Source organism: Pelodiscus sinensis, chromosome 16 (assembly GCF_049634645.1).
Source record: "Pelodiscus sinensis isolate JC-2024 chromosome 16, ASM4963464v1, whole genome shotgun sequence".
In the NCBI taxonomy this organism is placed as follows: Eukaryota; Metazoa; Chordata; order Testudines; family Trionychidae; genus Pelodiscus; species Pelodiscus sinensis.
The window spans coordinates 5,998,618-6,025,500 of NC_134726.1; the positions used below are offsets into that span (position 1 = coordinate 5,998,618).

Genomic DNA, 26,883 nt, shown 5'->3' on the forward strand with positions numbered 1-26,883 from the left:
CCAGCCCTGGCACCCCCAAAGCTGGAGCCCCCTCCTGAACCCCAAACTTCTCATCCTCAGCCCCACTCTGGAGCCTACACTTTAGTCAAATTATGTTGGATCGCTGGCATCAATGATTTTCTTCAGCTGGGTCATGAGAAGAAAAAGTCTGGAAAGTACCGGCCTAAGCAGTGAGCTGGAGGCCAAAGTTGGCTGCTAGCATAAAGCAGAACTTTACAGCCCAGTGCCGCTGCAAATCCGCATAATGGAGCTGCAGTCCCACACTTTGTGTTCTGTACAGTGCATGTTAAAAAAAAAAAAAGACAAATCCATCTGAATCAGTGACGATGAAACTTTGCAACACTGCTAGCCGATGAGAGAGAGGTGCTAAGAATTTCGGCTCCGCCGATGAAGCGGCTCACACAATAAATGGCATTTGAGCCCCCCTGAGAAACGCGTGCTCTGCTGTTACGTAGCTGTCTGTGTTCAGCTGTCTGGGTTGGTTGGTGGGCGGTAGAGATGTCATCTCCAGTGAGGGAATAGCTCTGCTTCTGCTCTGTAGCTGGACAAGTTTGTTGAGCGCAGAGCATTTCTGTTATCCCGCCGCTAGGAAAGATCCACTTCACAGGTGAACAACCTCACTTCTGCTGCTGAGCTTGCAGTGTGGGAATGGGCTAGCTTGGTCAGGGACTAGAAGCTCAGTAGAGTGGCTACCATGCATGAGCCTTTCATGTGCACCGAAGTTATTTACTTCATCTCTATTTTGCCATATCACTTTCTAGTACTCTGTCCCTCCACCGACCCCTGCCTATCTGGGTGCGGTGTTGCAATATGAGACAGCTGGCACTGAAATGAGGGGATTCCGTTTCTGGTGTAGTCCTTAAGCTTTTCTTCCTGTTCTATTGTGGGACGAATGATGGATCATTTGGTATGTGACTTACAGCCAGGTAAACTCATCCGAGGCAAGCAACATCTTTTAAAAAAAATCACACTCTCGGCCCAGCAATGAGAGCAGTAAAGTCATCGCATGAGGACAATATACAGTACTCCAGTTAGCTCTTGGCTCATTCTGCCGGGCTCAGAATATGCTTTGGGAAGAGAGAAGAGTCTGGGAAGCATAGCCTTACCGCCTAACCTAGTAATGGGCCAAATTCTGACTGTGGTGTAATCTCACAGTAACTACATGGTGTGGCAGATGGAAAGCGGTGGGCTGCAGGAGTTTGGTGGAGGGCAGGCACACGGGTAGTTGGGTATGTGTATTTATATTCCCTGTGTGGGGTGGGAGAGACTGCTGCTCAGCCCTCAGGTCAGGCAGGCACCTGAAACTCATTAGGAGCCAGCCTGGAGTGCAGCCTAACGGGACACCCACCACTAGTTAAGGCATGCTGGCGCACAGTGAAAGCCTTCCCCTCCAGCAAAGCAGGGGAAGGAGAAGAGGGATGGACTGGAGAAGAGGAAACACTGAGTGGAGGCAGAAACTACAGACAGTAAGCGGGAGGGGTTTTTGTCCAAGACGCAGGGAGCAGGTACCGAGGGAGTGGCCCAGGGAGGGGCCGCTATTCAGTGAGGATGAGGGAAAGAGCCCCACTACAGGGACTGACACAGAGAGCCCTGGGCTTGAACCCTCAACCCCCCATCCCCCGGCCGGTGGGCTGCCAACAGGGGAAAAGGACCTTTGGACCGTGGAGGAGTTTTTCCTCCAAACTAGAGACTGGTGTATGATGAAAATGGTTCATGAAGGGGCTACCATCAGTGAGAAAAGCAAGAGGCAGTGGTAGGATCACCACGAGCCTCTGAGGCACACAAAAACTGCAGCCTTCTTCCGCAAAAGCTTATGCAATGAAGCGCGGAGTAGAATATCACCGTGTTTCATTTGCATAATTAATTAGGAGCCGTTTTTGCACAGCAGGCTTTTGCTCAAAAAGGAGCTGTGTAGATGGCTCCTTTTTGCGCAAAAGCCCCCTCTTGTGCAAGAGCCATTCTTCCTCATTTTTTCAGGAAGAACAGCTCCTGTGCAAGAGGGGGGCTTTGCGCAAAAAGGAGCCATCTACACGCAAAAGCCTCTTGCGCAAAAACGGCTGCTAGTTAATTATGGAAATGAAGCACAGTGATCATAGAATCATAGAGCTGGAAGAGATCTTAGGAGGTCATCAAGGCCAGCCCCCTGCCCAAGGTAGGACCAATCCCAACTAAATCAACCCAGCCAGGCTGGGACTTGAAAACTTCTGTGATTTTTCCAGTCTGGGGTGTGAGATGTTCTACTCTGTGCTTCATTTGCATAAGCTTTTGTGGAAGAAAGCTGCAGTATAGACATAGCCTAGGTTTGTTCTATGGCTTTAACATGAAATCCACACAAGTCCAAATTGGCTCCTAAGTGGCTCCTAAGATTGTAACTTTTTATCGTACAATATATTTTAGAAATGTGCATCTGTCTGTCTATCAGTGAGTCCATTTGTTTAAGAGCTCCTAAACGATAAGAGTTAGGGCCACCAGATTTGGTATGCAGCTTCCTCTTCATATAGCGTAAAGCAAGGTCAGGGTTTGGTTGTGCCAGGACAATGGGCTGTACATGGAATGTGATTGTTTCTCATCAAACAGACAGGGAGGGGGGTAAGAGCAGGGACAGTTACACTCACGAATGACCACTGGGGGGTCAGCAAGTGCTACAGCCCCGTGGAACGGCCACTGGCCAGCAGCACGGCTCCCATGACCCCGTCCTGCACTGGGGAGCAGCTGTTGGCCGCCGCTCTGTGCCCACAGCCCTGGGCTACCTCCTGGCTACCGTGCTGTGTGTCCCCTGCTGCTCTGAGCTAGCCCCAGGGAGAAGCGGGGGAAAGGGTGGCCTGCACAGCCCTAGGGAGAAGCTGGCAGGTGGGTAGCATGACCCCCACTGTCCCGGGCTGACCCCTGGGAGAAGCTGGTAGGCAGTGTGGCCCCTGCCATCCTGGGTTGGCCCCAGCCCTGGGCAATGCTGGGTAAGCCTTGTAGTTAGGAATGACTGTGAGAGGCAAGTGCTGGGTAAGCAGCGTTTCTCAGAAAGGCTGTGATCCAATATCTCCACCTTCACATTCTTAGAACTGAGCTGAGTGCGGTTCACCTGTCCCACACTCCAGGCCGAAAAGAGACTCCAAGAGCAACTGAGGCAGTAAGAGAAACAAAACTGAGCACTGTCAGCTTAGGCCTCTGCTCCACAGTGTCTGAAAAGCGGGAGACAGGGAGGTTTGGGGGCTGGGATGGGCGCCATGCCTCAGCAGGCAGCAGGCACTCAGCTGTGAGCAGCAATACTAACAGTTAGGTCTCTCATAGTACAGTTCATCCTCAAAGCAGGGTACCCATTTCCACTTCTGTTCTACTGAAAGGGAGCTGGAGCCGCCAATTGACTTTGCCCAAGATCACAGCAGTTGCGGCAGGGCAAGGGCTGGAAGCCAAGCCTGTTGTTTCTGTTTGGTGCCTGATCCAATAGACCTCGGTGTCTGTTTGGCACCTAGTTGTTGAGCGTCACTGAAAGCCACCGGGGATCAGGACAGCTAGACCGAGGCTGAATGACATTATGGTCCCGAGGAATGTTTCCAGCGGCACTGGAGGGAACAGAGCTAGGTGCAAAAGAGCAACTCCAGGGACTGAATTTTGAAATGTACCATGAAGAACTTCACACAAATGTGGTCTGAGTCATTCTAAGCTCCACCCTGACCTGGAATTTCTTCCATAACCCTTTACTCTGCGAAAGAGAAACCATCAAGGACCCCAGTACCAAGTCCAGGACCTTTGCCAGAAAAGAAAGATTAAAGAGATTGAAAATAGGCTGGATTATCAGCCCCTAAGAATGACTTAATAAGCATTATACTGGGACACTGATGCCATCACAATTAAAGGGGCCCTGTCAATTTAATGTTGGTCCCAAATGTAAGCTGGGTTAAAACTAGTCTTTCTTTCTAAAACCTAAAAGGCTAATAGAGATGTCTCCACAAATTACAGAAGATCCCCTCTCAGCTGCACAGTTGGCTTTTAATGTAATGTTTCCTTGCAGCATTAATAAAAAGGCAGTAGCGCGCAGGGAAAGGTCTCTGTGGTTCCACGGGAGCCAGTACGTGTGGGAAACCAGCTTAAAAGCTGACTCCCCACGCCCACTGGCTCCCAGGGAGCTGCCTCCCCCGCATGTAAATGTGTAACCGCTGCAAGTCTTCATAATGTGTGTGCACATGCTCACCTCAGCACTGTCCTTGTGGGCAAGGAACTGTATTCCAAGTGCTGGTCCTTATTTAGTTGCTGGGTTGACATGACTTTAAGAAGGCTATTGTGGTCTAATGGGGAAAATTCAGAGAAGAAACCTGAATAACCCACCTTTTTAGGATCATTTATTGTGTTGCACTAGAGCTTAGCCAGGGCTAGGACTCTGTTTTGCTAGGGGCTGAAGAAACAGAAGAAAATGATGGTCCCCGTGACCCAGAGCTTACCAGGTAAAATTTAACTAATAGTCAATGAGGTGTATTCCCTGTTCAGCCCTTCCGTTGTGCCTGATGTGATGTAGCCCTGGCCTACAGGATGGACCATCTTCAAGCCTCGCCACTGAGCTACAGGCTTCAGGGAGCCTCTAGAGGGCGCTATGGCGAGGAGGAGTTGCAATTCCATGAGCCAGCGAGAGAGCTAGGTTTGGAGTGAGTCCTGGATCTGCCTCCCCCGTTGGGTACCACTTCTCGCTGGCTCTTTCTCACTCTGCTCCATGCTTCTTGCCCTGGGCCCGTGCCTCTTCACCTGCTGGGGGCAGGTCTGTGGGGAGGACCTTGTGCACAAGAGGGGGCAAGCAAGGGCCTGCTCCCCCAGTAATTGGTGGGGTACAGAACTCTGGCCGCAGGACTGTGACAGGAAGAGCTAACTCCTCTGGTCCCAGGGCCATTGCATGACACAGAATGTGCCCCTCCAACAGCTGTCCAATTCTTCATCCCGCCCATGGCCCTGTCCACAGGTAGGTGGGGAGAGGCTGGCATGGACCACATAAGCTCTATACTGGGGGGAGTGGTGGTGGGCTGGCAGTCCCAGGCCATTTGAGTGCCAGTGATTAGTTGGTGCTGAGCAGGGGAGTCAGAGAAGGGTGTAGGCTAGTGGCTGGTCCCTGGTCCCACAGAAAGGGAATCTTAGGAGCTGGGATGGGAAAGAGGAGGGGGATGGGAGTTAGCTGTTCAGAGCTTTAGGGGTGAGCCTTCCCTCCATGGGGTTCAGGATAAGTGTGCAGTCTCCTCCCCATCCACATCTCTGTTAGCTGGCCTTGCCCCCCCCCCCCATGTCCTGTTCCTGTGTCTGGGAGGGCCTGCTCCCTCGGAAATCAGTAGCACTCTTTTGCCATTTCTCAGCTGACTTCTGTGGCAAAGCCCTTTGTGCATTTCTTTGCCATAATAACATGAGTTTTGAGAGTGGGGCAGGTTTGGGACCACAGCCCTTCATCTTTGTGGCTACCCTCCCCTCTCTCTGTATAGCACTACCCAGCTCAGCCCGTCATCCAAACACATCTCCAGATGCTCCTCCATGTAAGGCCTCTGACTGAGCTCCGCACCTCAGATGACTTCTTGCTTGTCCATCTTTGATGTCAGATTTCCCACCTCCCTGTTTTGTCCTTGGCCACATACAGCCCTGAACTTTCCATTCCAGGCCTCCTTTGTGCCTACCCCCACAAATGGGGCACTAGTGCTGGCGAGCAGCCTGACTCGTAAGCTTTTTACAACAGTAGGATCCTTTTGCATTGGTGAGGCTTATCCGGCCACGTCTTCCCTTCCCAGAAGATCGACGCTGAAGCGGTCCATCCTTCAGAGTTCGATTTAGTGGGTCTAGTAAAGACCCACTAAATCGAATGCTGAGGGCACCCCCGTCGATGCAGAACTCCTTATTTTCGCAAGGGGTAAGGGAAGTTGACAGGTACGTTTCTCCTGTCAACCTACTGCTGTGAGGACAGCGCCAAAGCTCGGCTTCAGGTACGTCGACTCCAGCTATATTTTTTTCACCCATATAGCTGGCATTGCGTACCTTAAGCCGACCTTTGGCTCTAGTGTGGACCTGTCCAGAAATAAGGCTTGAGCTGTATCACAACTTGATGTGTCTGTGGGTAGCAGGAGATTCTTTTCTAGGGGTGTTTGGCGTTTGCAGTTTCTGCTGCGTTAGAAGTAATTGCATAGCACTATGGAAACGTCTTCAGTCTCTTACTACCCAAGTCAGGATCAGTGTGCAGGGACTAGATCTTTCGATTGTGAGAGATGGACCTAGACCTTTGCAATTCTTCAGATCTTTACTTGTGTGTTTGTGTGTGTGTGCGAGCCAACATATGGGAGAGTGGGTGGCTTTGAGGGAGCTTGGGTAGAAGGCTGGTTTTTGCCAGCAATGGAGTTAAAGTAAATATTTTTCCTTATCAAAGTTTGAATGTGTTTGAAACTAATACTGTGAGTAATCACTGATTTTTAATAACCAGATCGGATTTTTGGGGATAAAGGAGGATTTGTAGATACTTTAGCTATATTAAACCATTATTACAATTGATTCATGGACACACAGGAGAAATGAGTGGTTTCAGGTCTTTTTTTACCTAAACAGAGGAACAGCTAGACTCTGCAGTCCTCAAATACACCTCTGTGTTCATTGTGTATGTGTGTGTTACACTATAGTTGTAATTTTCAGCAAATATACAATTTTACATTATTTTTGTCCCATGTTTTGTCCCTGTTGCATTTCTAGATGATATTGTGTAGAAAGATGCATGGGTTACTGTTGGTGTCATCATTAGTATAAATGCCACACAAAGAGGTCTTAGAGCTCTCGATATTCAGAGGAGAGAGATTTATCTCCTCCAAGCCCGTTAATCACAACCCTTGGCCTGGGTAGAAAAGAAATTGTGTCCCCTTGGCTACTGGGGCTGTCAATGTAGTATAGCCATCGTTTTCTGCTGGGCAGGAGGGGTAATACAATGGCAGATCAGGTGTTTTTGGTTGGGGAGGGGAAGGTTAGCAGTTTGTAGTCTGCATACACAGAAGTGATGGGCTGTGTGTATATCGCAGCACAGAAGAGGGCATGTGGTGACAAATGCTTTGAGAGGGTGTCTAGGGGCAGAGATACTATTCCAGCCACCTGCCTATTCCGACAGCCAGACGGGGACTCTGGGACCGTATCCCATCTTGTTAACTATGTAGTTCGCTGCAGCAGGCCCCCTCGTTCAGGCTTTGTGCAACATGGTGAGAGAGTGAATTCTAGCCTCTGGCTTATCTTATGTTCTGTATCTTGTATTGCCACCTCTAAGGGTGTGTCTAGACTACAGGGTTTTGTTGACAAAAGTGGGCTTTTGTCAACAAAACTATACCTGCGTCTACCCTGCCGCCGCATTCTATCGACAGTAAGTTGACAGAACGCGGCAGTTTTGTCGATGGTGGTAAATCTCATTCTACGAGGAATAATCCCTTTTTTCAATAGTACTCTGTTGAAAAAAGGCGCTATTGCGTGCAAACTGCTTTTTCAAAAGAGAGCGTCTAGACTCTTTTGAAAAAGCAGCTTGCTTTGTCGACAGTACTGGTTGTAGTCTAGACACTCTTTTTCGACAGAGGCTTTGTCGACAGTATCTATCGGCAAAGCCTCTGTCGAAAAAGGTGTGCAGTCTAGATGTACCCTAAGTGTTGGACAATCGCGAGCCACACCCAGAATTCATGGTATGGGCTTAAAACAATGAGGTTCTCAGTTCTTATTCACCTTTATTGATTTGGAACTTTTGGGGGTTACTCTTTTAAGCTTTTCTACACAGTTGTGAGGGGTAAGAGCTTTTGTCCAATAGGTGAGATTCTCGTGTAATCATTTGACTCCAGCAGAGGGGATCTGATGAAAAACACCTCTTATGGTGTTTTTCATAAGAAAACACATCCTTCATGATCACATCCTGCATAGAAGTTAATGAAAAATTGAAGCGGATCAGAATATCCTAAAATGAAATAATTTTTGCCCAACTCTCTCCCATGTGTATGCATGTGGCTTCACTAGCGCCCCGTTATTAGACTGAGAGAGGAATTAACAATAAAATGGCTAGAACTAACAATACTTCTTTGGTAGACAGGCTAACCAGTTAAAGTTGCTGTACTTTCAAAGAGAAAATGTTCTCAGATTACTAAAATGGAAAGAAATGTCCAATATTCAGTTCATATTTCTTGTTGCCTGTGTTTAGTTTTTGCCTTTGCTCACATCTTTTAATGTGAACACACTGATCAATTTCATCTCAGTTTCTAGTCAATTTCACTTTCAGGCTTCTTTTGCATTCCCCGGGCGCAATGCTGCAATGTTGGGGTTACAAACACTGTCTGTGGGACTTAAAAAAAAAAGTCACTGGAATTTTTAAAATCATAGAAATATTTGCATTGCTCTTAGATTTTTTTTAAGAACAGGCTTTACAAAAAATATAACATTGGATCGAATAACATGAGAGTATCCCTTTAAAACAGTTAGGCTGCATCTACATAGCACCCTAAACTTGCACTATTTCGAAATTCAATCGAAATAACGCAAATTGTGTATTTTGAAATTTGGTGCATCTACACAGTGCCACATTTCGAATTAACATGCTGTTTCAAACATCCCTTAACCCTCGAGGAACGAGGGTTACAGGGATGCTGGAATAGCGTGTCTGCTATTTCGAGACTGATCTCAAAGTAGCGGGCACGTGCAAAAGACACAGGATAGTTATTTCAGGATACTTCCAATAACCCAAAATAGCCCCGCTGTGTAGACGTACCTTTATATATTGACTAGTATGTGGTTAGGTTAAGACAGGCAGCAGGCCGAGCTCTTTAATGGAGGCTGTGAAATGCAAATATGAAAAGGAATGTGAACTTTTTCTCTCTCTTGTGCTTTCCTCCATGCTATGCCCTATGTCTTGAAGTCCTTCCTAGCCCAGACACTTCCTGGAAACTTATGTCTTCTATGCACTGTTAATTCAAATGCTTCTTGGAACTCATGTCTTCTACGAATCCTGCCAAAACTAACCCAGATCTGAGGAAAAAAACATATTCGGGAAATGCCCCCCCCCCCTCACTTTCCCATTGTTGTGCCTCACATAGTGCTCTGCATGATGTTAATGCTTAACAAATAATAATAAACTAAACTAAGGTCGTCCAGTTTTCTTACTAATTAGAAACAGAAAGAGAAAAAGAAAAAGAAACAGCCTTCCCCTGGAAGAGAGGTTTATCTCTCTGTGCCCACTGCCTGTGGTGGGTGCAGCATGCCAGGACAAGAGGATCACACCCTTCATAAAAGTTAATGAGAAATTGAAGTGGGTCACAATGTCCTAAAATGAAATAATTTTGCCCAGCTCTCCCATGTGTGCATTTGTCCCCACGTGGCTCAGAGCCCCATTGTTAGCATGAGAGAGGAATGAATTCACTGTATTTATTTAACCCCGAACTTCCTAAGTGCTGCTCCATCCTCAAGGTCCTGCCTTCCTTCCTCTGAATCCTTCAAGGTGCTTCCTTCCTCTGCATCCAGTCTTGGGCTGTCTTCAGCCCTGGCCCGTGTGAATTTCTGCAGGCACAACTCACATCTGCGGGCTCCCTGGCAGGTGAAGTTCACCAAGCAGTGGAGCCAGTAGTGCAAGGCCCCCTTCAACCTCCACACCACAGCTGGTGATTGAGTCTCTCTCCACGACTGGGGGCAGTGGTCTCTGAGGAAGAGCGGGCAGAGGCAGTAGGCGATGCGGTGACTCAGGGCGTTTTGTAGGCATCTTCCACCGGCAGACTCCTTTGGAGATCCACCTGTTCTGTCTTGGCTGAGCCACTCGGGAATGATGGTGGAAGGGACACCTCCTGCTGTCCCTCAGGGCATGTCCTCCCTGGGCTGCAGCTTAACTGTGCAGAGAGTCAAGTGATCCCATGATCCCAGTGATCCTGTGCAAGAGTCAAGCCCAGAGGATCCATCGGGCCTGGGCGCTCCCCACATCGCTGCCATGGTTCCATCTCCAGAGCGGTGTGGCTCAGACCAGAACCCGCAGCCTTCGCAGTAGCTTTTGTTATTTCTTGGAACTTTGAAAACATTCTTGGGCATCTCCCTGGGCAAAGCAAAGGAGATAAGTGATTTAAAATAATCTCTGAGCTGCGGCAGATAATCTCCAGTTAATTAATTAGGAGTGTTATTTACAAATGTCTGCTTCAGAAAGATGGTAAAGCAGCTGGTTCATATTTTATGCGGTTTTTGTTTTGCTGGTGGTTCAAGAGAACTCCCTGTCACCACTCCAGAATCATGATGTGTATCATCATATCTCTGTCCCTCGGCTCCAATGATTGACGTAGATTGTTTTACAGTGCTCTAGAGTGCGCCAGTGTTTGATACACACACAGACGCAATCCAAGCCTTAAGGAAGCTTACATCTGAATGTCAGACCTGATGTAAGGAGTGAAGAGTAGTAAGGAGTTAGGAATGAGTGCACTGGGGAAAGAACAGGGTAGCTTTAGCGCAGGGGTGACATTTTTAGATGTCAATGAATTTTTCACTGTTTTTCTTGTTTTTATGAGAACTGATATATGTTTCAAACTTCAAACTTTGAAAAATTTGGAAAGGGAATTAACAAAACATTTCTAGGAAGTTTTTTCTCTTGTTCTGGTATGTCTAAGTAACAGCAAGAGAATGACTAAGTCACTCAGGGCATGTCTTCACTAGGAAACTATTTATAATCTTAACTGATGACACTGGTGATCCCGACTGCTGATCTGGTAAACAAGCAAACTGTTCACCGTAATTGCCCCCATATGAGCAATTAAGTTGGCAATCAGCTAAAATCACGGTTAGTTCATTTAAACTCGGCTATTATGTAAAACCAGCTGTTTATTGCTGTACCACTGTAGTATTGCTGTCTCACAATATTGCTGTTGTATTGTTGCTGTACACCATTTACAATGGACATAGCATTGCTAAACTGTTTAACCATCACAGGTTAAAAATCAAGAAACAAATTGCAACAAAGAACATAAAAAAAAGAGAAAAACAAATGGGTTTAAAAAAAAGATATATAAAAGCACACACAAAAAATTCAGTTGCATCAAACTACAAATTGGGGAAAGAAATTCCCTGTTATTACCTGTCACGATTTGGATTAGTGACCGTATCCGAGGCACAGATTATTCAAAATCATTTTGTTCAGTATCTGGATACCAACACTAAATCCTGACACAGTAATAATTAATAAAATTGGTCACTGTCCAGTCAGTGGGTTATCTGAAAGACAGCATCTATAAAAAACAACTAAATCTGTCAGCTACTGGTGTGTCACAAAGCGTTGCAACCAATGAACGAGAAAAGCTAGCCCTTCCTGGTTCCTGCCCAGCAAAGCTTATCCCGAAGGGTGGCAACCAGCGTTAAGGGTAACCATAACATAAACGAACAGTACTAAGTAGTAACTAATTATAAAAAAAATTTATAAAGGCCTTATTTATAATGTCACTACTCCACATTTTTGTTTATTTCTTTATGTACATAATCCTGTGGGACACACTGTAACATGGCTTATGCCAATATTCTAAATCACTTAAAACACTCAGCCTCCTATGAATAATAATAAAATTGGTAATTATAAATGCCCTAATAGAAGTGCGTTGCTATCTGCAGTACCACAAGGGCCAAATCACAATATCAAATTAAAAAACCATTTGTTATAAGGTTGGGTCATTCATACACATACGTACTATGCCCAAATACACTACAAATATATACACCATTTCCATATTTGTTATTTAAGAGGGCTTCTAAAACTCAATCAAATAACTACATTCCTCAGTCATGGTCCCAGGGCCTAACATCCCCAAGCCCACCATAAAAAAAGTAACATAACTGGAAAATAAAATCTGTCCATCAGTCGTACGAGGAAATGTGCAAACTAAGGAACAAATGGGGCATAAATGTGTAAACAATAGAACAAGGTGTCCATATGACAGTGATTAGCCCACTGGGTCACCTTCATTTCCTTCATTATGCTTTTCTGCAGAGGAGGGCAAAGGGGCCTCCACGGGCTGGATCCGGCCTGCCAAGCGGGTAGATCTGGCTTGCGGATGCTTGCCAATCCTCTGCTGCCAGGCCAATCAGGGCTTGGGAGTGGGAGGGGCACACAAAGTCTCTCACTCCCTGCCCCCACACTGCAAGCCCCATGTGCCCTTTGCAGGATGGGGGCAGGGAGCAAGAGACTTTGTGTGCTCCTCCCGCCCCCAGGCCCTGATTGGCCTGAGGGTGGGGGAGCTCGCAAAATCTCCTCTTGACCTGCAAAGAGGCAGGTGCCTAGAGGAAACTGCCAGCTGTTCTGAACAGCAATAAACCTGCTTGGGTGATTTCGATCCTTATCTAATTTGTGGTCTCTGGGGGCTCTCTTGAAAGTCTGTCGTGTTAGCTAATTGCTCATGGTTAATGCGCTCGACAGGAAGCAAGTGCATGCGTGCACGCAGCCAAAAGTTCATCATCATTAACAAAGTAAAGAACCTGTCAAAATCTCATTGGAACAACCCCGAATCTTAACTGACCGGTGCCGTCGCTCAGTGTTGGGCTGGCCCGGACTGAGGTCTCAGGTGTGAGCCTAAGAGCCCCTGGCTGACTGGCAAAGGCTGTTCAGTCAGAGTAACTCCTAACAGGCCTGTCGAACTGCGCCTGGTGCCCTGCGTTCATGGCGTCTGTCTATAAAGCAGGGCTGGGCAAAAGGCTGTCGGCAGGCCAGATCCGGCCCACCACGCACTCTGATCTGGCCCCCGGGGAGGCGCAAGCCCTTTCAATAGCTGCTATTTAAAAGGCCTGCACCTGCCAGGTGGCTGCTACCCGTGGACTTGCAGCTGCCTGATAGGCGTGAGCCCTTTAAATGGAAGCAATGGAAAGAGCTCCTGGCCTGCCACTCCCCTGCCCCCAGGCCAATCAAGACCGGGGGGCGGAGGGAGTGTGCAAAGTCTCCTCCCCCTGCCGGGGCACAGGGCACCAGAGGGAACCGCCAGCTGTTCAAAACAGCTGGCGGTTCTCTCTATGCACTGCATGCCCCTGGCAGGGCGAGGATCGGGGGAGGGGGCTAAGACTTTATGTGCTCTCTTGCCCCCAAGCCAATCAGGGTCGGTAAGGGGTGAAGTCTCCTGGCCTCTCCCCTTCCAACCGAGGCCCTGTCCCTTCCTGGCTGGCCTGAGACCACTTCAGAAATTCCTGAAGTGGCCTCACTTCAAAAAATATTGCTCTGCCATAAAAGATGTCGTGTAAGATCTGTCTGTCCCCCCCCCCCCCACGCCTCCCCTGCACTTCTACTCCTCCCTCCCAGCATCTTCACAGTGCCACAAATCACCTGATTCGCGCTCTGTCCCACTCCACCCACTCCCTCCCTGAGCTTGAACAGCTGTGAATCAGCTGATGCTTTGTGTTCCAGCTCCGGGACAGAGGGGCGGGAAGTGGGTCACAGCATAAATCTGGCGATTTGTGGCTCTCCGAAAGTGCTGGGAGGGAGGAGGAGGAGTAGGAAGTGCGGGGCTCTAGTGTGCGAGAGGTGCAGGGTGTAAACAGGGGGTCCATGGGCCACAGGTTGCCCACTACTGATTAGTTAGATTTGCAAACCTCCATCAAGATCCTTTCGCATGGCATGAAGGTCACAGATCTGCTGTGGAGCCTCCTTGGAAAAACTATTGATCAAAAAAGAGTCCCGCTGATTGGGATTTTTCAGAGGTGTTCGAGGAGGAAGCGTTGGACATAAGGAGCCCAGGAGGCTGCTTTCCTAGTGGAACTACAATGTCCCCTGTGTGTGTGTGTGGGGGGGGGATAGGATTGAACCTTCCTTGGTGTATTACCTGCCTTCTGAATAACCCCCCCCCCCCCCATTCCTGCCTTGGATTCAGAGCAGTCAAAAGTCTGGTCAGTGGATCTGTGGGAAGATTTGTTAATTGAAGCCAGTGTTCTTAATCCCACGGTCCACAATCCCGAGCCTGAGAATTGGGATTTAATGAGCCCGCGGCAAATCAGTTTCCTCTGCCTCTTCCTGCCAAGCAGCTTATGTAGTTCAGCATGGCCGTGTGTTATTTCAAAATAACACCAGCTCTGCCAGACGTGTGTCGTGGGGTCCAGTCACCGAGGAATCTCAAAGCTCTTACTCTGCTCTTCACACAGAAATCTCTCGAATGCTACGCAGGGATGCTTGGCTCCGATTTGGGGCTATGCACTTGCTCTTATATATGACTTCAGTGGTATAAAGAGGCTGGAAGCCACGTAGATCGCTTCCCCGCCAAGGAATTCCCATGGTGGCCTGGAGGAATTTACTGAGAAAGCTCAGTTGGCATTGAGATGGCACGGCTTGCTTTAGGTGAGGTGATCTGAGCTGGCGTACACAGATGGATGCAACAAAGAAAGAGCCGTGCCAGCCGGAATTATTGGAACGCTCCTGTGTGGAATTTCACTGCTGGGAATTCTCCAAGGCCCTGCAAGGACACCAGCTGTAATCCCTCAATATGGCTAGAGTCCTGAATGTGAGGTGCCCAGCTTTTCAACGTGAAAACGTGGGACACTTCTGTGGCACTTCTGTGCCGGGTTGTGGAATAGTCGTGTGCCCTGCGTTCTGGTTCCTGTCTCCGGTCTGCTCTGCCCAAGTCACAAATGCTCCCTCTTTAAGCAGGATCTCTACTGCTTCTGCTAAGGGGCTTTATCTCTGTGACGCTGCCACCAGAGGGTGCCCTGCAACATGTGCCAAACGGCGAATGTGAACAGGGACGTTTCTGTTCCCCGTGTTAAGTCCAGCGCTGGGTTGAACACTTCTGTTGTGGCAGGAGTTGAAGATCTCTTCCCCCCCGACCTCCCACCCTGTGGGGGGCTGAAGGTGCTATTGTCCTGTCCACAAAAAGTGATCAGAGACCTTAGGCCTAGGTGTTTGGCATTTATCCACCAGCAGAACTGGATTTAGATGACTTTGTCTAGGGGAAGTGATTTGATGGGGAGGTCTCTGGAGACATTTCTGAGCTCCAGGTTCCTTGGCTACTCTACTCCATGGCAATTGAGTTGTGTGTGCTCTGTTCATCACTTGTGGCTCAAGCTGTGTCCTTGGGCACCCAGGTCAGAAACTGTTGTTTCTGCTCTCTCAGTGGCTGACTCCCAAGCCCAGGCAGTTCACAGGCTGGGCCCACCAACCAGGTTACATGGTTGCAAGGCGTGCCCTCTCCCCAAACGTTTCTACAACCCACACGCTGCTTCCACACGTTTTTGGCAAGGAGAGGCGAATGAAGGAGCTGGTGAGTGCTGTAGAATCACAGAAAGGTGAGGCTGGAAGGGACTGAGAGGTGCCTATATATCCTGAGGCAGGATCAAGTAAAGCAAGACCCTCTCTGACAGGTGTTTGTCCAGCCTGTTCCTAAAAGCCACCAGTGACGGAGGTTCCAAAACCTCCCTGGATTGGAAGCTTGTTCCGATGCGTAATTAGTCTTAAAGTTTTTCCTAATATCTAACCAAGATCTCTCTTGCTGCAGATTAAGCCCATTATTTCTTGTTGCACCTTGCATGGACAGGGAGAACAATTGATCACAGTTCTATTTGTGTGTAGCTGTGAGGGGGTACACTCACCACCGTAACCCCCCTGCCGTCCGTCCTCAGGAATTGGCCCCCTCGGCGGGTAGGGTGCCTTCTCTGGGGTGGTGTCTCCCCTCTTTACTCCCGGCTGCGGCGTCCTCTTCGCCACACTGCCCTCCGGCAGTGCCCAAGTCTGTCTCTGAGCCCCCCTTCCGGGGGGTTGATGTTCCTCCAGCGGGCCTTCTTTCAAGCCCTGCAGTCTGGGGATTTGCTGGCCAGAGCTCCCCTAGCCCTGCCTGGCCTCCCCCCAGCCCGGCCCTAGCTTCAGGGCCTCCTCCTCCCTCAGCAGCCAGGTCCTCACTGCCTCCTTCACAGCAGCAGCCCATCCTCTATTATAGCGCCCAGCTGGGCCCTAATGAGCTAGTACAGCCTCAGCTGGGCTAAATTCCCCGGCCCTGGTTCAGGCCGGGGTCTGCCCTTAAAGGGCCAGTGCAGGGCGAGCGCCCTGTCACAGTAGCGTATTTGAAGTAAGGATGTTAAATATCAGTTAATTTACTAGTTGAGTAGTCAATGGAATTTCCATCGACTACTCGACTAGTCAATAGGCACTTCTGCATTGTGCCTTTGAAATGTGCAAGAGCCCCAGCGGGAACTCTGCGTGCAGCCTGAGCTAGCGGAAAGTCCCACTTTCTCCGGCTCCACATGCTTTGAAATGCACAAGAGCCAAAGGGCTCATGTGCATTTCAAAATGGAAGCGCCCATGTGGAGCCCAGAGTCAGTGGGACTTCCCGCTGGCCCCGGGCTGCACGGAAGTGCCTGAATGGAGCCTGGGGTTAGCGGGGGACTCAGAGTCCCCCACTGACCCCAGGCTCCATGTGACGCTGCCACTTTGAAATATGGAGCCAGGGTCAGCTCGGGATTCCCCAGCTGATCCCGGGCGCTGCGTGGCATTTCCACGGAACCTGGGATCAGCTGGGCACTCCCCACCTGATTCCAGTTTCCATGGAAATGCCGGATGAAGCCCGGGGTCAGCTAGGGAGTCCCCAGCTGACCCCGGGCTTCACGCGGTGCTGCCACTTTGAAATGCCACCACGGCGTTTCAAAGTGGCAGCGCCGCATGGGAGCCCTTACTGGGGCAGCAAAGGGGGGGAGGGGAGCGACTAGTCAACTTGACTATCCAATAAGCATTTGCACATTGGATACTCGACTAGTCGACTGGTCCTTAACATCCTTAATGTAAAGACCCTTCTCATGTCTCCACTTTTCACAAGACTAAACTTGCCCAGGTTTTTTTAACCTTTCCTGTGAGGATAGATTTTCTAAACCTGTTGTCATTATTGTTTGCTCTCTTCTGGACTCTCTGCAATCCTTCCACATCTTTCCTAAAATGTCCCACCCAGAACTAGACACAGGACTCCAGCTAAGGCCTCATCCGAATAGGACAACTACCACCTGTGTCATACATACGACAATCCAGAGTGAGATCAGCTTGGTTTTGCAACTTTTCTAGGTTATCAACTCGTATTCAATTTGTGATCCACTGTAACCCCCAGATCCCCATCAGCACCACTGCCACCTAAGCAGTTCTTCCCCATTTTGTAGTTGGGCATTTCTGTATTGACTTTCATCTTGTCAATTTCAGACCCCGTCTTTATTTAATTGTTGGAGTAGCTAAATTCCCTCATTGCTAGCAAATCTTGTTTTGGATATTTCTGTTGTTTGTTCTAGAACTCCTTTGTCTACCTCCTCTTTCTGATTTGGTGGTCTGTAGTAATCCACTACCATGAAGTCACCCCTATTTTTTCTCCTTTGATTGGTCTGCCTCTCACCTGCATTTGGTCCTCAAAACAAGTGTGTATATATATATATATACATTTTCTAATGCAACATTACCTTTCTTTTTTCCTGCCTGTCCTTCCTGAGCAAGCTATACCCTCTCATTCAATATTATTCCAGTCAAGAAATTTATCCTGCCAAATCTCTCTGATGCCAATTAAGTTGTAATTTAGCATACATACTAAAACTTCTAGTTCTTCCTGTTTGGCATACTCTAAGCAAATTCCTCCATTGAGTTCCCTCTTGTTGCTCCTGTGATGCCATTGTAATTTTTATTCCCCCCCTCAAACATTTAGCCCCTCTGTTAAAGTCACCTATTTTATGCTTATCTGTGGGTAGCTCTAGCTCTTCCCCTTCTTGGTCAATTGGACCCTGTCACTTCCAAGCAGTCCTCCTTCCCAGAACAGCATCCCATAATCCAGGTGTCATGCTGTCCCCCAATGCTTTATGAAAATTGATTTATGAATATGAATATGCATAACTTGAAGATACTTCATGCAAAATGCATCCTGTAACCTATCAATTTTAAAGTTACAATCTGCTGAATGGAAATATCACATTTTTGTGCATGCATCATTCTTGTATGTGAAGTTAAAAATAGGAAGTGTGCATCTGTTTTTAATTCTAAATGTGCTAATGAGGACCATTAATGATATGTTAGGAACTTAATGGCTCAGTACTCGAACCAATGACCCATGAATGGTTTTATTTTTCCCAAATAAGCCCAAACTGTGGTTGGTCCTAGAAAGATGTGTGACCATGCCACCTGGTACTAGAATCTATCTTGAATCTGGTACTTTTCCATGGAGATGGGGAGACCGAACAACGGGTTCCTGCCCTGGGGAAAAATCTATTTAAGGAATTGAGCTTCCCAGCCTTGAGGACAAGTGTCTCTTCCTCCTTCTCAGCCATTGGGGTCTGCTCCTCACTTCTTGTTGCCAGTTCAGCACGCTGTTTCTTGACCATGATGGGCAGAGGACCTGGGTTGGGATGGAGCACTGTCTACTGCCCAAGGTGGCCAACAGCCAGTCTCCTCTCTGCAGAACAGCCACTGGCACTCCTCTGACTTGGGGTGCTGTTGTAATCATCTAGTTGGCTTGCATCCTCCATCCCAGATATTTCCACGTGTCCCGTTGATGAAGCCCGCTAAGAGAATTTGCTGTTTGAGAGAGTGATTGCCGTGTTTGTGCGGAATTGTCCCAACATTGGCCGGCATTGTTGAAACCCTGGGGAAGTATCATTGTCCCAAATATTAATTATTTGTATGTGACTATGTCTTGGATTTACCTTGTGTGTAAATCAAAGGCTTCATCCTCCTGGAGAAATCTGTGGAATCAAGTTGGGGGTGAAGGGGAGATGTATTTGACATTGGTTGGCTGCTCTGGGAGTTGTCAATCTCCATACCCTCCCCTCCCCCTGGTAGCGCTGTTCTGTGGAAGTTATGCCTGGCACTAGCTGCTGTGTAATCGAGTGACTTTTCTTCCTAGGTATTAAGGTCATTGGTGGTGTCAGGGAGTTGACAAGAGAAGAATATGGCGTTTATGTAAAGAGGATCCTACCAGGGGGCGTGGCTTATGCTGACGGTGAGTGAGGAGCCATGGGCAGTCGAGTAGTGATACTATATTTGCTCACATCATGCAGTTATACTGAGCCTATTGCTGAAGCTTCTTCCTTAACCTGCTTCTAGATCTTCTAGCAAACGATTTTCAGTGTCTAAGGCCGAGCCTGCTCTCTTGGGTCTCAGGTGTTTAGATTATTCACTCCACCCCGTGCCCTGAGACATATCCATGCTACACAGCCGATTCGCTGCAATGTAGGGTTCCGCTTTTAAAAACGAATAACATCCGTGTGCTGGCTCCAGTCCACAAAGAGACACTTGTTTGATTTTTGCTCGCTCTTCACTCAGGTGAACGTCCAGCAAGTCCCTCCTGAGTAAAAGGGAGCAGGAAATGGACAGAATCCTCAGAATTTGACCCTTTTGAACCAGAGCCAGCATTGTTTTTTCCCCTCTGATGATCCGCTACCAAATGGATCTAACAATCCCAACGTATAAACACTAGCATCCCCAGATTCAGAAGCAATTCTAGAGCCCTCAAGCCCTGCATGTTGTGATATGCCTTTATGCTTTCCAGGGAATTAAAGCAGAGGGCAGGAAATTAATCATCCCTTCAATGCTTCCTGGTTTCTTTGTTTAGGACGTTTGCAGCCAGGAGACCAGATCTTGGAGGTCAATGGAGATTCCCTGATTGGAGTCACAAGTGAGAGGTACCATAGCCAAACACATTCATTCCAGTTCCATGAAAACCAGTAGTGTGTGCTGGGGAACAGCTGGCATGGAAAACGTTGCAGTGTTGTTGCGGTTCATGATCTGTCCATAAACAATGGGCTTCTGGTTCTAGTGCTGTCTATCCAAGCTCCTTTCCTAGAACGGCATCCCTGTAAAGCTCTTCTGTCAAGAAGAACTTCATTGTAATGGAGCAAAGGACACAAACTGTATTGGAGGGGACTTTAACCTTCACCCGGAATGCAAACTCAACCTGAACCTACCCACCCTCTGAGGTCAGAAGTGCAGATAACGTCATTGCCCCAGTATTTTTACTTTCCCACTTTGTGCAATAACCGTGCACTGGACCCTGTGCAAACACAGCACAAGTCGTCTGATTCTGGGCTGTGCCTCTTGTGTAAAATAGTAAAGGCCTAGGTTGGATATTAGTTAAAACTATTTCACTAGGAGAGTGCTGAAGCACTGGGATGTATTACCTAGGGAGGTGATGGAATCTTCATCCCTAGAGGTTTTTAAGTCTCGGCTTGACAAAGCCCTGGCTGGGTTGATTGTGTTGGATTGGTCCTGCCTAGGGCAGGGGGCTGGACTTGATGGCTCTTGAGGTCTGTTCCAGCCCTAGGATTCTATAAACCAGCTATGAACCTCCAGGCTCTGGGATGCTCCAAGAGTCTAAACGGCCCCGGGCATAAGTCAGGTTATCCCAGGGGGCTGCAGTACCTTCTGGTAGTTCTCCATGGCACACTATGAGCTGCTTCGCATCCCAGAATTGCTACAGTGCTGAGTGCTCTGGACAGTCCCCCTCCTGCCTCTGGTAGGCCCCCATCCTCAAGCCCCATTTCCCAGCATGCCCCTCTGCTAGCAGCCAGGCAGGAGAACAGCCAGTGTGGTACTGTGTGCATGGACCCAACATGGCTTCGCCTGTGGGCTGCAGTCTGCCCCACGTCTCTGTGTGCCAAGAGGGTCACAGCATAACTGAGACACTCGCAGTGCACGCATCAGGCACGGGAATTTTCTCAGAGAAAAGCTTGATGGTTAAAATATCTAGGGGCGTGTGTTGTTCTTCAAACAGCTTTGTACATTTGTGGCTGCCTCGGAGTTTTTCATTGTTATGGTGCTGCCCAAAACAGCTACATGGAGACCTGGCAAATGGCAGGCTCTGGACCCTTTTGTGTTAGGTGACAGAAAATCCCCATTAGATTTTAGCAGTACATGGCCCATGGCACATACAGAGAGACTTACCTGTGTCTATCTAGTAGAAAACAGGCGCACGCTCTGTGGGCTTGATACATGAGTGTGGTAGGGCTGATATGAATGGAGATTGCCTATCTCCTAGAACTGGAAGGGACCTTGAAAGGTCATCAAGTCCAGTCCCCTGCCTTCACAGCAGGACCAAGTACCATCCCTGACAGATTTTTTGCCCCCAAATCCCTAACTGGCCTCCTCAAGGATTGAACTCACAAGCCTGGGTCTGAGTCAGGCCATGCGTGAGGGAAGGAAGGTTCACTGTGTAGACGGTAGCTAGGAAATATTTGCTCTTAGGTTAGTCATATTATTTGTGGGTCCCTGGCTCATGCAGCAGTGAGGAAACTTGGTCTGTGATTTACCTCCCCTCCAGCTCTTCTGCTGGACAAGAGAATCGGGGGAAGGGGGGGGAACCTGGGAGATGTTCTGTCTGTCAGTGGCCCCTGCCAAAAAGCTGCCATTGAGGTTTGCCCAATACCCGGCTCACTGTTGAGCTTGACACGCTGATGTGTGAGCCCTTTGACAAGTGACCGCTTGTCCACTTCTCGCACCTGATAGTTCTTCTTGTCTTTCTTCAGAGCTGTGGATATTCTCCGGACAGCCTCCGCCACCAGCCACATGCGCCTTCTCATAGCTCGAGACGACGATGCCAGGTGAAATTTCATTGTATTCCACCAGGGGGACATAGCGGGGGAATTTGTTTGCACTGTACGTATCTCTATATATGATACTTGTGTGTGTGGTATAAAATAAATAGGAAAGCGGTTGAGGGTTGTAGCTGTACTTGTATGACCGCTCTAAACGGGCGTTTGTTAGTCTTTCAGCAGAGCTTCCTGCATCGGAGGGGCCTGAGGAGAACAAGTATTTGCCTTTTTTTTATCTTCTCCCAATTACAACTTGGCGCAGGAATTATCAGCTTAAAATTCAAATCAAAATGTCCCAAGGAAAATGGCCTCAATCACCAAACCGCTTGTTTTAAAGCCGTCACTGAGGAAAAGCCACCTTCTCTCAGCTCCGGCACCTGCCCCCAGCCTAGGGGAAATGGGCTGGGCACTAGGTCCGTGGAGGGAGCTCTGCTCCACTCCTTGGGCCATTGGGCTCTGCCTCAGTCACTCCTGCGGCTACAGTTGGTTTCATGGCCACGGCCTGGTCCTGGCCCCTCCCTGAGGGGAATGGCCTGGGGCACTGTGTGGTGGCAACCTCTCCTGTAAGCCCCCCCGTTCAGGGCAGAGTATCGGAAGCCCCTCCAGATCGATGGTGCATGGTGCACTGATGCCTAAACGGATTCCTCACATCCTGCCCCGGGACAGCTCTGGTTCTGTTACATCATACGCTCTCAGAGCCCTGGAAGAGCATAGCAGGATTTGCCCTTAATCCTGTAAATTCATGAGCAGAAGAGGCATCCACAGTCGGAGTCCTGTAGGCGAGTCTGAGGAGCAGTCCACCAGCTGCCCCGTGAGGACCCTCTGCCTCCAGAGGGGAAGGCCAGCTTCTCCCCACGAGCCCCCTGCCAAGTGCTTCCCCGGAGCATCCTGCTTTCTGTGGCCATGGGGAGGAGCCTGGGGAGGGATAGTGAGGAGCTGGCCCAGTTAGTTTGAAGCTGAGGGTGAGGCGTCCAAAGTGCTGTGTCAGGAAAGAGGCTGAGAGGTGAGGCTGGATTTAAGGAGACAGGTCAGGTGTGGAGAGGTTGATTTACGAGCGATTAGCTTAAAGTTGGTAGCAAAAGCCACGTGAGTGGCTACAATCACCTAGGGTATGTCTACACTACAAAGTTAGTTCGAACTAACGGACGTTAGTTCGAACTAACTTTAATAGGCGCTACACTAGCGCTTCGCTAGTTCGAATTTGAATCGAACTAGCGGAGCGCTTAGTTCGAACTAGGTAAACCTCATTTTACGAGGATTAAGCCTAGTTCGAACTAGCTAGTTCGAATTAAGGGGTGTGTAGCCCCTTAATTCGAACTAGTGGGAGGCTAGCCCTCCCCAGGTTTCCCTGGTGGCCACTCTGGCCAACACCAGGGAAACTCTATGCCCCCCTCCCGGCCCCGGACCCTTTAAAGGGGCACGGGCTGGCTACGGTGCCCGTGCCAGGTGCAAGCCTGCCAGTACCCAGCCAGCAGACCCTGCACCTGGCACAGCACAGAGCCACCCACCCGATGTCCCCCAGCCCACCCCCTCTTCCCGGGACCAGGCTGGCGGCTCCCGGGAGCTTTCCCTGGACCGCAAGAGGCGGGCACCTTCCTGGGCTAGTGCGGACATCGTGGACCTTGTCCACGATCTCCGCACTAGGCACAGGAAAGTGGCCGGCTAGGGCAGGAGAGCTGCCAGCCTGGCCACCCAGGAGCAGGTGTGCATGAAAATCAAGGGGGTCCACTGAGACCCCCGACCCTGAGCCCTGAGCTTACAATGGCCGTCCTGGGTCAGACCAAAGGTCCATCTAGCCCAGTAGCCTGTCTGCCGACAGCGGCCAACCCTAGGGACCCTGGAGGGGATGGACCGAAGACAGTGACCAAGCCATTTATCTCGTGCCATCCCTCTCCAGCCTTCCACAAACTTTGGGCAGGGACACCACTCCTACCCCCTGGCTAAGACTACTCCATGGACCCAACCTCCATGACTTGATCTCACTTCCCTTTAAACTCTGTTCTAGTTGTAGCCTTCACAGCCTCCTGCAGCAAGGAGTTCCACAGGTTAACTATTTGCTTTGTCAAGAAGAACAACTTTCTCTTACTAGTTTCAAGCCTGCTACCCATTCCTTTCCTTTGGTGTCCTCTAGTCCTTCTTTATGGGAACTCAGGAAGAACTTTTCTGAATGCACCCTCTCCACCCAACCCCTGCTTTTAGAGACCTCTATCCTGTCCCCCCTCCGTTTCCTCTTTTCTAAGCTGAACAGTCCCAGTCTCTGTAGCCTTTCTTCATTTGGGACCTGTTCCCAACCCCTGATCATGTTAGTTGCCCTCCCCTCTCCCAGCCTTTCTCTTCCCCTCTCCCACCTCCTTTTCCCAGTCTCCCCCAGTTTTGTTCAATAAAGACAGAGTCAATGTTGGAAGAAACGTTATCTTTATTTTGTACATCAATAAGAAGGGGGGCTAGGGAAGGGTAAGTGGAAGGAGGTGAGGGAGGAATGGGGTACGAGCCCCCGATGGGGAGGACTGGGCTGGCTCTGCGGGCTTCTGGGGGTGGAAGCTCTCCTGCAGCCCCCCGATTGCCCGCTCTCCCCAGATGGCAGCCTGCGGCAAGTGCAGCCGGGCTGATGGCCGAGTGGTGTGATGTGCCCAGTGTGGGTACTCCGGGCACTCCAAGCCAGAACTTCTTTGCAAGCGGGGCACCCCTGAGAACTGTCTGTCCGGGGTGGGGGTCGGGACCCTTTAAGCGCAGCCCTCGGCTAGCCTGAGACAGCATCTCCACGCTCTAAGTCCTCCTTTTATGCCCTGCCGGCACTGCTTCCGGCCATCCTTAAGCCCTGTTCAGAGTCCACTCAATGTGGACTTGCTAGTTCGAATTAGCAAAACGCTAATTCGAACTAGTTTTTAGTTCTAGACGCGTTAGTTCGAATTAGCTTAGTTCGAATTAACTAATTCGAACTAAGTTAGTTCGAACTAACTTTGTAGTGTAGACGTACCCTTAGAGAGAAGAGGAGTGGGCCAAGGACAGAGCCTTTCAGAACAGTTCCTATTCCTCATCTATATTTTCAGACTAACTTGGCTACCCCTGTGAAGCAATATTTTCCCGCCCTTCAAGATTTGAGTGTTCTCCTCTGTGTCTTGGCAATGTGTTGACAAGCTGTAAGATTTCATTTTGCCCCACATAATTGCTTGTGAAAGGTTCTCGTGTCCCAAATGTCATCAGGCCAAGAAGGAAACGGCACAAGTCAAGGTCCTGGAGAAGTCCTCGAGATACCCCGCCTAGAGAGCCAGGAGACGGACCTCAAATGTTGTCACTTATACAGCAGGCTGCTCAGCGGACGGGGCAGCCCACGTGAATTGGAATCTCTCAATTGAATGTGCCTTTTGCAAACAGGAGACGCAGCTGGCTACACAACCACTTTGGATTGTTGCTTAGAACGTGATGTTCACCTTGAACACTGGCAAGGAGCCACCCGAATGGCGTCACTTGGGAATTAGGCACCAGTGTACTTGCTGGGATGACACATCTCTAATACCCTTCTGGGAGGGCTGAAGCCTGTCTGGCTGCATTTTAATGAGCATGACCGCTCTTTTGTCTCTTGTGCGTGTGTGTAGAGAAGCAGAAAAGAGGTACTTTGTCAGCAGGCCAGAAGCCAAGCCGGGATAACTGCATAGCTCCTTCTTTGCTGATACGATAAGCTCTTACTGGATCTTAATAAATTAAATCTGTACAAATAGGCATTCTGGACATTTGTTGGGTTGGGTGGGAGAAGCGGAGAAGGCCAGTGTAGGTGGAGCCCTGGTTTTGGTTTGTTGCTATTTCCAGGACAGAGCTGCACATCTTGGTGCTCTGCTCTGAGCCCAGAGACTAAGCTATGGACTGTGTTGTGCCCAAGGAATCCCACTGCACCTGGGCTGTAGACAGAAGGTCTGTAGGGAAAATGTAAAAAGGCCTGAGGTTGCACAATGGAGATCAGGGGAGCTTTGTCCTAAGGTGAAATCCTCACTCCACTGAAGTCAATGTATGTGGCACAGGCTCCACCAATTGACTTTTTTCTGGGCGCAGGATTGGAAGGCGAGAAGATGATAGATGCTTAAGAGTCAGTCTTCTTCTGGGGAACACCGGAGGGGGGAGGGGATGAGCGGTGGGGAGCTGGTATAAGTCTGACAGCTCAGCCAGCAGCTAATCCAAAGCCAAGAACTTCCCTGAGGTCAGCACCTGGCATGGACTTGAGCCATGGTGTTCAAAACCTGATCCACACTTTCTAGGTAGAGTTGTTTGCACCTGGGTTCTCTGCCTGGGTCTGTTTCTGCTTCGACTCAATCCTCACAAGAGAGAAAATGCTGCCTTATGATGGAGGTGAAAGGATGATAACCGCTAAGATTTCTCCAGTGGTTTTGAGTGTAGATCTGAATTTGTGTCTCAGATTCAGCCTGCTTGCTGTAGTGGAGGAGGGTTGGGGTTGGCGGTTCCATCTGGGAAATGACACTAACAGCTAGGAAGTTTGTCAGCTGGATCCTTTGGCTTTATTTGGCCGGTACCCTTGGATTCAAGGCTGTGAAAAAAGTCTAAGGCACGAAATCCCAGACCGAAAAACTTTGTGGGATCTTACAAATGCCACGCTGCTCAAAGAGCTTGACTGCAAGCCCATGGAAATTGGGGAGGGGGGATCTTTCCACGGATTGAACCAGGCCTTTATTTTGTAAAGCGAGTTAGTGTTTGAAAGCGTCATTTCATTAATTAACCATGGATTGGTGTGGGGTCTGTGTGGGGTGGACTAGGACCAGAGAACCCCTGCAGCTGGCCTCAGGGTCCTCGCACACCCTATCCCAGAGAGGAGCAGAAGAGAAGTCCCCCAGGCAGCCTAGAGGGGTTGTGAGGAAGCAGCCAATCAGGGTCAAGGAGCTTCACATAAAAGGAGCTGCAGGGCAGGGCCAGACACACTCGGTTGCTGCCTGCTGCTGGAGGAGAGAGGACTGTGTTCCTAGCTGGGTGAAGTTGCAGCAGGGCTATGGGCAGCTCAGTGCTGGCAGGGGCTGGGGGAGCAACGGAAGCTCCTGGCTGGCTGCTGGGCCTGAATAAATTAATTCAGAGAAAACACCCATGGAGAAATTTGCCAGGAGCTTGTGCAGATGATGTTCAGCCTCTAGAAATGTTTCCCTTTGTGCAATTAACGAAGCAGTAGAGAGTTGGGTCGGGTTTGGATTGGCCAAGGAGGCCGCTTTGCCAAAGTATTTTATTTCTGGATTGCCGCATCTGTCACTGTTTTGATGGAGGTGACTGTGGGAGACTTGTACTAAATGTCTTTTCCCTTCAGTCCAAATCCTGGCTGAGCAATGCTCCGGACACCTGCACATTTTCTTCCTATTCCAGCAGAAAATTGCTGGCTCCGCCCTTCCCCTGTGCTGGCTC

At 49.3% G+C, this 26,883-nt stretch overlaps 1 protein-coding gene across 1 annotated transcript in view; it reads left to right on the forward strand.

The window, feature by feature from the left end:
* LOC102446363 (syntaxin-binding protein 4-like) overlaps positions 1–26,883 on the forward strand; it is a 107,521-nt gene that overhangs the window by 37,741 nt on the left and 42,897 nt on the right. The window contains exons 3-5 of the mRNA XM_075899243.1: positions 18,807–18,902; positions 19,515–19,584; positions 21,424–21,498. Coding sequence (XP_075755358.1) covers positions 18,807–18,902; positions 19,515–19,584; positions 21,424–21,498 — 241 coding nt within the window. The remainder of the gene's footprint in view (positions 1–18,806; positions 18,903–19,514; positions 19,585–21,423; positions 21,499–26,883) is intronic.